The following is a 16,607-nucleotide window of genomic DNA, read 5'->3' on the forward strand; positions in this document are numbered from 1 at the left end:
GGAATTTTGAGCATTTAAAATTCCAAATGGGTATATGAAATGTCCTTGTGAATTTACATGCTCCTACACGGACAAGAAAAAGCAAAACACAGCTTGTCATTACCTATTTGAGACTGAGCTACCAAAGTGGACTTGCGGTCACAAAGAGGGGAAAATTGAAGACCTAAAGCAGCCTCCTTGTCTCCCTGCAAACAACAATGTTTAATATTATAAGCATATATTTGATAGAGGGACAGAGGGAAAAAAGAAATCTGAATATTCTTAGTATTTATTCAACGTAACACTTTATTAATTTATATTCCTAAACAAAAACATGACAGACAAATCTTCAAATCTTCAAATTTTGACTAAAAGTAAGAGGCTAAATTCTAACTTAGTTTTGGCAATTTTTATGTAAAGAAACCTACTGCAATCAAGTTCTCCTCAACAGCAAAGCATCTGCCAATGAGATTAAGTCCTTCAATATTCACAATTTAGTTCTGCTGATCCCAGATGTAATGGGACTAGAGACACTTAGACATGTTTGTAATAGTATGCCAAATGCTGAGTGTTTCCTTCTATTACATTGGTTCATCCAGCACATAAAAATCCCTCAATGGATTTACTCAGGTCAAGTGTATGAATTGACTTGAGCTTATTCTCACTAGAAGGCATTACTCTCTGCTGCTGAAGCCACAAAAAATAGAAATTCAGTTTCATTACAAGGACGATTTGTACAACCTAGCTCCGAAATTTTTTCAACAGTTAGCAGATTAGAAGAATCTTTTTTGTTGCAACAGTCTTAACAGACAGGAGGGTGTATCTCCATTTTCAGCATGGTAGACCAAGTGATTTGCAAAACCTCAAAAAGAAAGTCTAGTGGAACAAAAAAACCCTGAAAAGACATCTTTCAAAGGAGGTTATAATTTGTGTTCCCGGACAAATCTGGCTGCCAGACACACTGACATTATAGATACAGGAAAACCTAGTCTTTTGCAAGCCAAATAAACCTATATATTTGTCATGGACAGTGCTGTTACATGATCATTCAGTGGGGAGCACTACATGAACATACCATTTTCCCAAGGAGAACTGGGAAAACAGAAACTGATGGATGAAGAGGGTAGTATCGACCTTCCTTAGTTTTTTTATCATGTATCATTGGAGTATATTTGGGAAAGGTGTAGAACCACAAAAGCAGTAAAACCAATCCAGCCACAGGAACAGATGCAGCTTGCAGATTACATTTCATGTGCAAGTGGAGAGCTTTATCACCATGGCCATTAAATTTTATATGCAAGTGTTAATAATTTGAACTCAGAGTATGGAAGACGAACATGAACACTTGCTACTAGGAGCAGTGGGAGTGGCATCTCCATGTAAATACAGGAGCCAGATTGTAATATCATATAAATTGGGCTAGTTCTAAATATTTCAGCATAGTTTAATACAGGATTTCTAAAGTAACATAAATGTTGCAATCTTCTCTTCATTAGGTATGAAAAAAGAGAAAATTCCACACTACTTAATGGATGAGTTTGAATTTCTATTTTTTTTCAAGTAGCTCTTTATGGCAATTATGAATTGCTTTGCAATCAATGTAATATTAATTAATTATTGCATATTAATTAATTAAGTGTCACTTAAGTCTAAGACTACTGTAAATTGTAATAATGGACACAGCACTGCTATTTAAACCAGTCATTAGAATTTAATGAAATTTAAAAACAAGATACAGAACAAAACAGAAAAAAAATTTCTTTGTCCAGGCCCTCAGCTCACTTTTAACTATTTTAGTGTCTTTGGATCTATTCAGACTGAGAGTAGAGTGTTATAGGTGCTGTGATACTTCTTTGAGTGACTTGAACTATGTATTTCTTTACTTTTAAGGATTTGAGATGGGTGGCTGTATTTCTATTTTAAACAAGCAACTCAGATTTTCTTTGGTATTACAATATTCTGTAGTTGTTGCTTTTAAACTTAAAGTGTGGTTTGGCTTTTTTTCCTGAAGTTAACACTAGGACATATTTTAACCATTAGCTGTAGTTAACAAAGACTTTGTCGAAGTGAATGTTCATTTTTTTGCTGGTGCTCACTACTTTGAAAGCTGCCTGTGAAAGCATTGGATTTGTATCAGGTGTTTCAGAATCTATTGCTTTTCCTGTAACATACTAGAAGTAGTTGAATTACTATCTTTAAAGAAAAGAAGAGGAGGAATTAAGGGGGTTTATATACATTTGGAGTACATCATCTTGGCTGGCACATATTTGGAAATCCCGGAGATCTCTATCACACAGGCTTAAAGCAACAGACCAGAGGATGCACAACAAGCCAGTGCATCTAGGAAGTAGGAGACCTTCTGTGTCTGCACTGCTCAGTGCATATGTGCTGCTACTTCACCACACTTTAAAAGTGCTGGAGCTACTCCACACACACTGTCCTTAGCAGTACATGGAAAGAATTCTGTTTCTGATGCACTCCTCTGCAGCCTGGAAGCTTTCATGTTTTATACTGCTGCATTGCACACATATATATATGTTTTTACTTGTTCTATTGTTAAATGCCTTCTCGAGTTTTTGAGCAGCTTCCTTGGAATCCAGTCACTTCTTCTAGTGAATGGATAAAGGAACAACTAAAACATTAGCTGGTCCTATGCATTCAGTGACCAGTGTGGTACTGTTTACTGCTAATGCTACCTTCACTTGGCTGGACACATTGCCTCACTGTCCCATGCACCCTGTCTAGTCTGCCTCTCTGTGTCTAAAATGATATTACAGTTGGTCATTTTATGACCTTTTTTCTTGGGTAATGTGCTCCTCCTTTTTGCTCTCAAGTTCAAAATCCTCAAAATTTCCATTGACAGAAGCAGATACAAACTCATGACTACCCATAATTTCCACAAAACTCAGTCCATTCATTATTTAGATAAAGGCACCATCTCTCCAGTCTGCCTCCCCATTGCAAAGCCCAGAATCAAGGATGCCCTGATGCTCCCTACCAAGAATTCTTATGAAGAATCTCCAGGAACTGAGCAGGAACCTTACAGGGCAGATGGGTCTAAGAACCTCATGGTTTAACATAGCCCTTGTTTTGTTCTCTGGTCCCTTTATCCAGTGTGACCAATCTGATTTGAAAATGTCAACATATAGAAAAACAAGACAATCAAGGTGAGCAAGACATACACTGTTCCCTGATCTGTATTAGCCCTTTTTAAAATCTGTACATAACTCTAGAAATTGTCATACCTAAGCTGGATTTTGATTATGAATTGTACTTCAGTAACTGTTATGCTGTCAATGTGCATGGTTGCAAATATTGATTACAGAGAGAGTATTTTCTCTCCGGAGAAATGTTTTTTGCTTCACCTGCTCAGGTGAGTCAAAAAATGGCAGCAGTGACACCAACACCTACTGGGGTTTTCCTTGGAATTCAGTACTGCACAGAAATAAAAAGACTTTCACAAAGGTGTGTCTTCATTTTTGGTTTAGGATATATGGTCACAGCATTAACAGGATGGTACTGTCTAACCTATGGCTTTGGATCAGGCTGTTATGAAAGCAACACCTTCAGATCTATGTGGCATATGCATGGCAAATACCAGCAAGGAAAAGAAATAGAAGGGCTTTCTGAAATGTGGAATGGAGACAAATTTTTGCCTTCTTTGCTGAACATGTATTCTTCCTATTTTCTCTCATCCTACCCTTCTGGTGCTTCTTTATAATTCAAAGCATATATAAATCTCTGTCTACAGAATGAAAACAGCTTGACAAGTTATATTATAATTGGAAGGAAAAAACCCACTACAACACTCAGAATCTTGGTATCAGCTGAAACAGATAGAGAGCTATAACCACTTTGTCTTATTCACACACATAAAAGTTGAAATAATGTCAGCGATATGTATGAAGAACAAAGAATATATACTCCTGACTATGCTTGTCAATCACAACCAACAGCAACCCTGCTGGTAGACTTAAGAAAATATTTAATCGTGTAACCATTGCTTCTTGAACTAGATTTATTAAAGGATTTTAAAAATGGCACCTGTCGAAAAAATTCTTCCATCAGGGCCATGGTCCACCGGTAGTGCAGTTCCCAGGATTTTGCTGGATGGCTTATGTCTGCTGCATGTAGAATCAAAGACATGGCTTTGGCTTTGTCTACCCTGTCAATTCAAGGACATGCTCCAATTATCTCAAAACAAAAGCAACTATTTAAATTCTTTTCTTGAATATGAGCTTATTGAAAGACTACAGATAATGAACAGAATGGAAAATAACCTACCCCTGTGCCTGCTGTAGAGTGTGTCGCATTGTTTTAATTTGTTGAAAATGACCCGACATATCTGTAGACAAGACCATCTCAATGACCAAGCTACGCAACTCCCTAAGAATAATTAAAAGCAAAACGACTGATTAAAATTCATTTATTCTAGGTATGGTACATTTGTTTAAGCAGTATTTGTTAATTTATAACTTTCAAAACAACATCATGGGTTTTATTATGTTTTAAAAAGCATTTAAATAAATTATTAACAACTTGAACATTGTATCCTAAAGGGATTCTGTGAAAGCAGTGTACCTCAGAAAATGTACTCTGCAATCATTATTTCAAAGTCACACTGTTTTGTAAATCCTATTTCCTAGTGCATAAACTAATATTACATGCAGTTCTCTCACCCATTATAAGTAATTCCTTATTTTTTCCAGCGGTAGAGTATTCAAAAAACAAGTTGTTCTCTGGGCTTACCACCATACAACAGGGCACATTATTACTGCCCTCATATTAGTGAAGAGTGTGCGTAACACTAAACCTAGGAAGAAGGCTGTGGAAACACTCAGGAGAGTGAGAGGAAACACTCAGAAGAGCAAGAGGTATTGCATCTGAAATACTAACATTATATCAATATAAGATCATTATGACAAACAATCTTTCATTCCAAAAATATTGTAATATCTATTTTATGAATCAGAACAAGTTTGGGATTAATATTTCATCTCTGTCTTGGTATTATGGTCAGAGATGTTGGCTTGTCCATCAGCTTTCTATTAAATCAATATGAAACTAATAAAACATGAATCGTGTAAAAAGTGTATTAATTCTGGTTGTGAATATGAAATTAAATTAATTTTGTCAGCAATAATTACTGACTTAGAAAATTCTATCTCCTTGATGTAGAAGGATATAGGCCGTGTAGGAGTCCAGTGGGTCTTTATTTACATGTTTTTTAAATGGCCTAGGAGGACAAGTCCTGCTTATACATATATGGGGAACAATTCACCTCATTAAACCTTTCATCAGGTACCATATTACCTTCAGGAGCACACCCCCAATCTTAAGGATGTCCAAGTATCAAATACAACAGTAAAATCCTACTTTAGTCATTCTCACTGATCTTTCATATTGTACTCATACGTTTGATTTAGGTAAATCAAAAAACATGCAGGTTCTTTCAAAGGACTATACTTTAAAAAGGTAATTTGCAGTTTTCTTTAGGGCTGTTAGAATACTTTGTTATTAAGACTATCAAGACTGCTTTTGATCCCAATTAATTACATATTTAAGCAGATATTTGTCACTGATTTTTATGTATTTATTCCCAATTTGCTTTAATGTAACTGGATAAAGACTCGATGCTCTCACTTCTACTCAATAATATGCAGCCATAGCAACTTGTGTTTAGAAAATGCCTTACCTTATCTGATCTCATAATAAGATACTAATTATTTTGCATCCCAACTGTTCCTCCTCCACATTGCTTTGAAAGTGTACCCTTCAAAAACAGTCAAACCCATTAAAAAAATAAAAGCAAAACAAAAGAAAAAAAACAGCTAACACTACAAGAAAAATGAGGGATCTGCATTGTTAGACCCTGTTGTTTTTAAGACTGAGATAATTATCACTTCTCTTTTGTACAGGAGATTTTCTTAGGAACTTTCAATGTCTGAACTTTTTAGAGTAATCAGAAATAAGTTCACCCCTACTCACAAGACATCTCACCCCTTCTACACAAGACACACACACAGAGAAGCAAAACCACACTTTCAGTTTATTCATATCGTCACAGCAGCAGAAAAAACCCTAATTCTTACCTCCAACACCTGAATAAGGATCAAATAGTCTAGCACTGTGCTGTCACACACTTCTGAAGATTTCAGGCCACTAAAAATCTGCTTTACAGCAAAAGAGAGTTTCCTGCAGTTGTTAACTACCTGCGCCTGTATCCACCATAATTAGAGGGATAGAAAATTGAGATCTGATGGGGAAATGGTAGATAAAGCTCTACGAGAGCTAGAAATACTTCATCTGCTATCATTGCACAGAAGGTTACTCTTGGACTGATCCCATTACCAAATTGCTTCCCAGGGAAAAAAGACTGTCTCAACTTCCATATTGTAGGAGACCTCAGCTGGTCTCTTAGGTAACTCCTGGACAGAAATCCCTCCCAATCTTCATTAAGCAGTCCACAACTACAAACATCAGGATAATACAGATACCTGCTGCCATGGCAAAAAGACACATAGATGTTGTCCTGCTATGAAGGGAAGTGGTAACAGAATTCACGTACAGCACATGGCAATCTTTCAGGCCCAAAACCAGAAGATTACTGAGTTTGAGTCTACCATCTCCACTTAAGTAAACTGTCATGTTCTGTGCTGGCATCCTTTCTTAACCCTCCTCATAGCCATAAGTCCTATGGATAGGATACTGTAAAACAACACAGATGCAAGACTATGTGAAAAAATTACATGAACAATGCTGTAATAAAGAGACAAGGAGTGGCAACGTGAATTTCTCGGAAAAGTAGTTAACCAATAAATAGAAACCAGCTTTACCTGGATTCGTCAATGACAAAGACATTTAGTCAGCTGGAAACTAATCAAAAAATTCAGGAAGAGATTAAGATGAGCAAAAGCAAGGTGGGAACTGAAGACATAAGCCTCATCTTCAAATTATAGGAATCCTCAGCCAGAAGAATCCCAAGGGACTTTGTGAAAGAATGTTGTTCATTATGCATTACATAGAATACATGCTGGTTTGTTCATCTTTTTTTTATAATCAGGCAATATATCACTGGATGCCTTATGACTGGGATGGTTTGAGACATTAATACTGCCCCACCACCTATAACAATATTACACATGGGGTGCTGGAACACTGGAAATCTGGTAAAGCAAAGGAGAAAAGGGGACAAATGAGGATCCCTCTTTAGTTATTTAAGAGCACTAAGTGAGAGAAACAAGATAATATCAAAGACCAGAATGTATTTTCAGAGCTGAGAAAAGACTGAAAAATTACTATGAATGTTGCATGCATTATCCACAAAGGACATCATCCTCAGAACGCTGGCAGTGTTCCCCAGCTCAGACCAGAAGCCTAAGTTTTAGACTTAATTGAAGCTGGAAGTTTATTAGCACATTTATCTTCCTAATGTTAACATGTAGAAGAGAAAATGGAATACCATAAAGTAATTTCAGTCACGTTGCTTCATCTTGCTAGAATTAGCAGAACCTCAGTTTTAATAGTCAGCAGTGTTAAATTTTTGAAAAATGAAATTTCTGCAACTAAAGAAAATAGATACGACAGAAGTAAAGAAATGAATCAGTGCCAGGAAGTATATTAAAAAGTTGAACAGATTATCATTTCAATTTACTGCCAACTTGATTCAGTGCAACCTTCAAAACTGTTAGTTTACCAGCATGAGTTTCAGTATAGATCCAAGAAACTCACTCAAATAAGAGCTTCTGGTAAGTGGCTACCAGATCCATCATTGCACCAATGAAATGACAGGGTAACAGGAATTTCTGGATATTAGGAATGAAGACCAGGAAACTGTCATTTCCATGACTGACCCTCTAAATTGAACTATCACATTGAAACAGGTTGTGCAGGTTGGCACAGACCAGCACTTTGGAATTTACTGCTGGCTTCAAAGTACAGACTACAATTGCTGAGCTAATAAAAAAACATGGAACTGAATGTCCTAGTTTAGACTCTTGAGCCTATTAGTCCATTCATAAATTTCTTCTACATTGTACTGAATATGCCCAAAAAGAGATGATAAATTCTACTTTTCTCTTGTTGCCAAATCTCACCAGCTTCAAACTGGCTGCATATACTAGAATCTGTGTAGCCACTCTATACAAACAAAATTTGCAAAACTAAACATCTTCTAGGAAAACATAATTGGGTTACACTGAGAAGAGATTGAAAAGGAAGTGAAAACAGAGCCAGCATGTGATTGAGCAAGTTCCAAAAGAACGTGGTAATTTATCACAGGTTCAAAAACCGCAGAGAAATAAAATGCAACAAAAGTTAGAGAAAACAGTCCACAACTGAACTGGACAAAGAACTGTGGGAAGACCTGCCCAAAAAATCTATGCAGAGAAGTGTGTGCTTCAGAAATGTGAAGAGAGCCTATCACATTCCCCCCTTTATTTTGTTTGCAGTCCACCAGAGAAGTACATACGAACATCACAACCTGGAAATGACAGGCTCCTCTTTCCATTGGCAAATATTTGGTTTTCATTGTATTACTCTTTTCCTCAGTGACATAACGAAAGGGAATGACTGGGATAAACTCTACTAGCTGGCAGCCAGATTTCTATCAGCTGGAGCCACTGTATCTTGCTGCAGGTATTCCTAAACTATACTGATTTATGGTGGTCTCCAGTAATGAAGAAGCCAGGACTGGGGACACATATAAGTGTTTTCAAGCCATCTGTGGAACACTCCTGAACTGAAATTCATCTGCCCCTTTCTACTTGGAAGCATTCTCTGGTAGGATGCAATATGAAACAACTCCACTTCAAAAAAAATGTACTCAAGGCAACATGTCTGAAGATTTGAAAATACTTTTCCCTCTAAAATTATGAATATGAATATGACTTTCTGATGGCATTGTACGGGCACAATCATTTTCTCCATGCTCAATAGTTAGGACAAGCAAAAATAGGGTCACAGAGGCCTATCAGCCCCAAAACTATCAGGCCCCAAATAGTTTCAAGAGAAGCACGGCTGGCTCATGTTGGCATTGAAAATCTAGGTGTGTAGGCAGTTATCAATGAAGTTTCCTACTTACTTCTGGTGAAATTTCTACAGAACTAAATGTACAACACAAACCTTCTGATAACTAAACCCAAATGAGTATCCTCTGAAAAGAATTATTTTAAGAGAACTAAAAAGTGTATGCTTCCTCTCTCATTTTGTATTAAATAAAAAAATTATAAATGTTTTTAATATTTTTTTAAAACATGTACAGAATAATAATTAATTGAAACCTGGAAGGGCCAGCAGACATACATTGAATAAATGCTTTATTTAGGGGTGTTCTCACTATGTAAATAAGTAAAATCTTATAATCTAGCACATAAAACAGTCCTTCACCTGTAAATATACACCACAGCAAAATTTGATCTGGTATTCACATATTCCTTCATAAATGTATAGTTTTGTGAAAATACAAGTAAAGCAGTGTTTAGCTTTGTTACTCCTGGTACCATCATTCACAGTGGGAGACTTTCCTGGAAGCAGAACATATCTCTCTGAACTTCACAGTCCACTTGTCTGCAAGTGGTTTTTTAAGGTCGCTGAATAATATCTATGTTTACAGAAACACACAGAAAACTCAAATTTTAAATGCAATATGTATCCATCAACAATATACAAAGATAACATTTCCTTTTTAATAATGGAGAGAGTCTTAATCCAACACCTGAATTTTAGCCTTACGGGTCTTATTATTTGTGATATATCAATTGCTTTCAGCTGTCCAAATTTTCTTCAGGTATTACACTAAAATTAAGAAGAAAAAGAAATTTCTGTAGTGCTTCTGGGCCTTTATTATTTTTGGACTGTCCAGACAATTCATTTTCTAATGCTTAACCAAGACGTGACTCTGCTGAAATCCCAGGGGCAGTAGAGCTCAAGCTGGCAGCAGAGTGTGACCCTTCATTGTGTTTTCAACCCACTGGTTATGTTGGACAAAGGCAACCTAGCTCAGGCAGCATTGTGGTTTTCCTAAAGGGCTATCTCATCTGAGGCACTGTCCACACACTCCAGCACTGTGCTTCATAAATAAACAACCTCACTTGGAAAATTATATGGAGTCTCCCAAACAGTACTTAACAACGCAGCAGCCTTCCCTAGGCTCTAATATCCACTACTGTTTCCAGTGTCAACTTCCTGTAATTTGAAATCTTAAAATAGACTCCACAGGGAAGGCCTGGTGGTTTTTATTATTTTTAAATACTGGGAGTATTTCTGAATGTCACAGCAAGTCTTACCTCCAGTCATCTTTGTTTAGATTTGCAAGGATGTTCATCTCTTCTTCCTGCATGAGTCTATAAGCAGCACTTACATGATGATTTTCAAGAACAGAACGATCATTGTACAGTATAGCAACATCTGACCTAGTGTGGAGGACAAAAGGCAGATTTTGTAAAAATGTTCCAATGATGACTCTGAGAAAGGTAGGAATATGCATTCTCCATGGGAAATATTGACTATAGATACATATATAGAGATAGATACAGATATATCAAACTATGTGCATTTGTCCCTATTGTAACAAATACTGATAAATTTTCCATCTTAAATGCATAAAAAATTATCATTATGCCAAATTTCCCACTGTTTGTGGGAAAGTCATATTTTCAAATGTGTGATGTTTTATTGATATGACCTAACTGTGGCAAAAATTTGTGAGATCTTTGAGCTTTTTGACTATAGATAGGATAATAGAGCATCAGACATGCTCTAATTAGGTTACAAGAGTACACTAACATAATACAACCATTTAAAATGCAATATGTTCACCAACAGCAGGGCTCCACACATAGCATGGGTATTAAGAAGTTACTCCCCCTGCTCTGAGGGAAGTGCTTTGGCCCATGCTACTCATTATCAGAAGATGCTGTAAATAATAAAGTATTAAAAAGTTTCCATTTCATATGTTTTAAACAGCCACCATCTTTTCTCAGAAAAACACAGAAACCTTGAGCTTCATTACGATGGGATGGTAGAGATGCTAAGCTGCAATTTGATTGCACTCAAGTGCTTACTAAAGAAAGACCCATAACATAATGTTAGCACACTTAACAGTATCCTTTCCTTCCTAATCAAAGACTAATGTACAATTCCAAAATTACACTGAGATATTCACAAATTTTGATGTGGCATGGATTTATCATACTTAGCTTCAAACACCATTAATTCTTGGGGAATTTGTTTCCCCAAGACCTGATCTGACCTGCTAGGCAACCCCAGGAGTCCCCTCGCTGCTACAATTCTGTTCTGACAAACTATTCCTGAATATTTCAATTTGGTCCACTGACAAGTCTGTACTAGAAGAAAGGTGTGTTGATTTAGCAGTGCAGCTTACTCTGACATAAATAAACTAAATTTAACCCCTTGCTCTGTTGAGCAACAGTATATATTGTCATGTATGGTACCAAGGAACCTAAATAATTTAAAGAGGATTGGGAATGTTAGAGGAACGAACCATAACCACCCTAAATAATCAATATGTTTACAACCATAATCTAACTAAAATCATGGGAAAATCTGTTATGACAATCACATATGTTTATGAAGCACACTTTGATCAACATAGCTACTTATGACTAGGCTTAAGCAGTGCTAAGATTTCCTATGATTTTGGCAGCCATTCATTCCATCAGTTTTCCTCAGGCAAAAGAAGCTTGGAATCACAGTCTGGGATGGCACATCAGGGCCAAGTTACATGAGGAGAGAAGAATGAGCTACATCACATAACAAATACCTGTTTGCAAATATGCCTGAGTAAAATTTAAAACTATCAGCTTAATTAGTTTTCCACTCTTGCAATACTTCAGAGCAAAATATTAAGGACAAAAATAGAAAACTAATATAAACTTGGAACTACAAACTGAAGTTTATTTTTAGCCAGACTATGCTGAGGGAGAAAAGAATTGTGTCCTTATTTCAGCTGCAAATCTAGCATTTTTTCATTATTGAAGGCCACATCTTGGAGAACAACTATGTTATAGATTAAATTTAAATGTAATCATTGGGGAATTTATCCATATAGGTGAGTGTGAGGACAATTCTGTTCAAAGTAATAATATTTCTAGCACTGAGCTGTTTTGTTAGAATATGCCAGTGCTATGCTGATTGTTTTTTTAAAGAGCAGCTAAAGCTAACTCCTCATCTGAGGATACTAAAAACAAAGTATAGCTTAGTGTAAGATAAAAATAAGGTTGTTTGTACTAGGTTAAGTATCAAATGTACCATTTTTCACTCAGTAATGGATTGGTCAGGGATTTTCCTTTGATAAGCTGAAAATATTTTAAGGGAGAGAAGTATATGCTCTTCTACGGGTCCAGCAGCTAGAGTGATATGCTACACCTGCAGGAGAATGCAGTTAGCCTAACTTTCAAACTGGACTCCTTTCTGGATTTCCTTTTTGTATCTGCTTTCAAAACATGCTGGGAAAGGGCTCGTGCTAGGTATTTCTAAAGCTGTACTTGAAAGTTTCTCCCTCTGCACCAAGACCCTCTAAATTTAATACACAAAGTGAAACAAAATGTAAGCACATTGCTGTAAGTGACAAGGCATTTTTATGGGGATACAGTGGAAGAAGTTTTTGAGTCAGTAGTATCAGAATTTAAGTGAGCAGAGGGGTGAGGGAGTTTCAAGTGCATCCTCTGCATGTTCTGGATCTTTTTGAAGTTTCTCTTGCTATATCAGCCCCAAAACGGAATTATTTCAGACATTACGGAGCTATCTCATTACTTTTCTACAGTTTTTGATCATGTGAGTGATCCCATTAACTGTACAGAAGTCAAGGAAGCAATTTGTAAAATCAGGATTGACATGGCTACCCTCCTGGCTTTAGTAATAAGAGTTATGAAACAGTTCAGCAAGGATCTCAATGAACTGCAAACTCCAGATGTGACTCTTAGGAGACCACTTCACTTACCTTGTCTGAATATGAAAATTGTTCGTGGTCCCAGTATGTTCATAATCATGGACGGCAGCTGCAAAGATCATTGCTAAAATTTCCAGTTCTGTGAGCCAGTGCTGGTAAATGAAAAACAAATCATAGTCACATTTTTGATAATAGCTGAAGTCAGATTAAACCCTACAGTGCTGAATATATTTTGCATTACCTTCAACTTACATAAACTTTCCTCTTGTCTTACTCCAGATAGCTGTATATCCAAAGCACTTGACTATTACACAATTAAACAAGTCTTTGTACTTACAATTTCTCTGAGAGCAAGTTAACATCCTTATGGTCACTAGCAAAGTAAATATTGGCAGCCAAAAATATATGAAGTTATCAAAAGAATTACACAGTTTACTCTGCAACTACTTTGAGTATCTAATCTGTTAGCCACCCATGGCACTTGCCAAATTACAGTATATTAATCTAAAAAAACCTAATATGAAGTTTAGGTTATAATTTTTCTTTTAGTAAACTATAGATACAGTTAATAATAAATTGAAGGTACAAAATTAGCATTATCTATATTTTAGTGTACATAGCACTAAAATTAAGCCCGTGGAGATTTTTCTCTTCTAAATTTTATCATACTTTGTACTGATGCAAAAAAAAAAAAAAAAAAAAAAAGTGCACAAGGCTAGTATAAAGTTACACAGAACAAAAGGTAATGTAGGTCATGTATACAAAATAATGCAGACCCTGAGTTTTGAGCCCTTTCATAACTCTTGCTAAATGAAGCCGTTCAGTATTGCTCAGTTTGTAAAGTAACCTCTATTATCTTCTTTCAAGTTCTCTTTCTTGAATGATAAAAAGTCCTTGAGGAGAAAATTTACTCCATCTAAAGATGGGGGTAGAAAAATCATATGATAATTAACCCCCACAATCATAGGACTGATTCAGTCAAGTGCCAGTCAAGCATTTCCTCACATATTTCAGATGTTTCTGGCATACAAGTAAGCTTCTGTACTAAAGGATCAAAGAATGATCTCAACTTCATGCATCTGAATATGCACATACGTGTGCAAGGATGGATATGAAATGTATAAGCTGTCAGATGTAGTACAAGTTGCCAATAGTTGTTATTCTTTCAAATAAGAAGAAAGGAAACAGTCAAGATTCATAAGCAATGTGAGAATAATTAAGTAGGTCATTCAGTGACAAAATAAGGCTGCTGAGGAACAAGTACTGGCTGTTGGAGAAGCAGTATAGGTCTAGAAAGGTCACAGACAGAGGAATGAGAATGTACTGTAAGCAGTTCTAAAAATGGAAACAATGACCTTCATCATATTGTGTGTCACAAGAAACCAGGCCATGACCAGTCCTGGCTTTCACAATGTTTTCAACATACCAAATAGAACAGAAACACAGAAATTATTAGTAATGAAAGCTGAACATAAACTTTTCTTTAAGATGACTTTTCAAAGGTCAGCTTTTGTAGCAAATAAAATAATTTCTAGACAATGCATTCACAGGCAGAAGAACATTCCTCACAAACAATATCCATGGGCTATGCAGAGACTTCATACATTCATACATAAAAGAGCAAGTATTCCACACACACTAGCTGTACAGTCAAAATTGGGATCAGTAATCAAACCAGAGAACTCCTTCAGCTAAAGAATTTATAAGGGAGTAGAAAAAAACTCTTAGAGAGCCAGTTAATAAGTGTGTTTCTGAAAGGGAGAGGGAAAAACGAATATCTGGGGGTCTGCAAGACTGAGAAGAGCTGAAACCTGCTTCCCTCCTGAAAGATACTACATCTCGTATTTGTAATTGATAACGTAAATTGCAACTTCTATTGAAGTACTTTGTGTTGCTTACATGTAAATAGATACATTTCAACTTACAAGTTTGAATAGTTGAAATAGTTGAATAATAATAATTGAATAATAGTTGAATAATAATAGTTGAAACTATTTTTTTGTTAGTGATGATGGATTAAAAACTGAGTAAGAAATGGAGTCTCACAATGCACTTATTGGCAGTAAAGACATTTTTTCCTTTTCTTTGAGCAATACAGGTACGTGGGAGGAGAAAAGGGATGGTGGGAAGATGATCGATGACTCAAAAGTTCTTTACAAGATGTATTCCCTGGGACTTGGATTCTTAAACCTTTATAAAGATGAAAACTTCATAAACGTAACCTTGAGTTATACATTTCAGTTACATCATCTGGGATTTAATCTCTTGGGAGGATTAATAGACTGTCTGCCATCTGTGATATCTAATATTCTAACATTGATTTGAGGTGACCGGATCTTCTTTCTTAAGATAGACAGCAACTTTTGAAAAATATAATGATTATTTTATTTCTTTAACAGCAGCTCTGAATATGTGTTATTCTTCACCAAAATCTCTCTAGGGGCTTGTGGAGAAGCATAAGCTCTGATTAGCCAAATTTTTTTGGCAAATGTGGAAATACGGGTGTTTTCCAGCTTCCTGTAAAAGGTACAAAACATATGACCTCAACAACAGGAACCATGCAAAAGATTTCCTAAACCCCAGGTCTTGGAAACATTTGCTTCAGTATGTGTTTCAGAAATAAACAAGGAAGATAGCAACCCTTTGCAAGATTTGGAATCAGTATCAGGTCCTTAAGAGACAATGAAAGCACAAAAACTTCAAAGTGCAAACCAATCTGCAAAAAAAAACCCCACAGGAATTTGATCTAGAATCTCATCAGATTTACTCTAATCCAAGTATTTATCAGAGATACAGGAGAGTTAAAAAATAAAAGTATTACAATGGACATGCTCTGAAAACTATTGGCTTGAGAAGCAAACGCCAAATTGTTACTGAGTCGGGTACTGGAGGGTTAACGAGGCAACAGGGAAAAAAAAATCCAGCAAGTTAAATAGAACATTTTCATGATACTGATGCTTTCTCAAATTGCAAGTGACATTTGGGAGAGAAATACTTTGCAAGCTGCAGAATCACTAGGCCCTCTTTCAAACACTGATTTCCATAAATGTTCCTTCTGCCTGGCAAGTACATCTGTTTGAAGGCACCCTTGACTAAGTGTTGTCCTAGTTAGGTATCTTTCCAAGAACTTTCCAGTATCATAGAACCATAGAAACATAGAATGGTTAGGGTTAGAAGAGACCTTAAAGATCATCTGGTTCCAATCTCCCCTGCTATGGGCAGGGAAATATCACAATTCAATATCATAATTTGGCAATTAAAATGTGAATTAAACCTGGACTAATTTTACAGAAATATTTTGTAGCAGTGTTGCAACATTAATGAGATTTTGCAGCAGTAAAGCCTTAACCTTTTTGAAAATAGTTGTCCAAACCACCTCAAAGGCAGTTAGAAGGTTAAGATGTCAATACTGTAAAACTCGTGCTGGAAAGGCCTTTCTCACACTCACGTGCAGCCAGTGAAATAGCAGATATTCAAATATGAAACGGATTCCTTCATTCAGTGTTCAGAGATAAAGTGTCTTTCAAAGTGGTTTAATCAATGGCTAAACATCCCAAAATTAATAGGATAGCTCTGGAATTTGGAACCTTGTCCTGGCATCAGAAGGAAAATCTGAATGCTATTGCCTTTTTTGAAGGGCAGAGTGGCACAGATACAATAGGCCAGAGGAATGGTTATAATGAGACAAAAGGATTTTCCTCCTGTTAAGTTCCTGATC

General features: G+C 36.3%; 1 protein-coding gene across 7 annotated transcripts in view; it reads right to left on the reverse strand.

The window, feature by feature from the left end:
- Positions 1–16,607, reverse strand: part of PDE1A (phosphodiesterase 1A) — a 179,353-nt gene that overhangs the window by 22,681 nt on the left and 140,065 nt on the right. For all 7 annotated transcript variants that reach the window (XM_010406696.4, XM_039554893.1, XM_010406697.4 and 4 more), the window contains 5 exons: positions 12,941–13,041; positions 10,266–10,391; positions 4,264–4,365; positions 4,024–4,144; positions 104–185 (listed from right to left, as the gene is read on the reverse strand). In XM_010406696.4, the coding sequence (XP_010404998.2) occupies positions 104–185; positions 4,024–4,144; positions 4,264–4,365; positions 10,266–10,391; positions 12,941–13,041 (532 nt within the window). The remainder of the gene's footprint in view (positions 1–103; positions 186–4,023; positions 4,145–4,263; positions 4,366–10,265; positions 10,392–12,940; positions 13,042–16,607) is intronic.

This window comes from Corvus cornix, chromosome 7 (genome assembly GCF_000738735.6).
Source record: "Corvus cornix cornix isolate S_Up_H32 chromosome 7, ASM73873v5, whole genome shotgun sequence".
Classification (NCBI taxonomy): domain Eukaryota; kingdom Metazoa; phylum Chordata; class Aves; order Passeriformes; family Corvidae; genus Corvus; species Corvus cornix.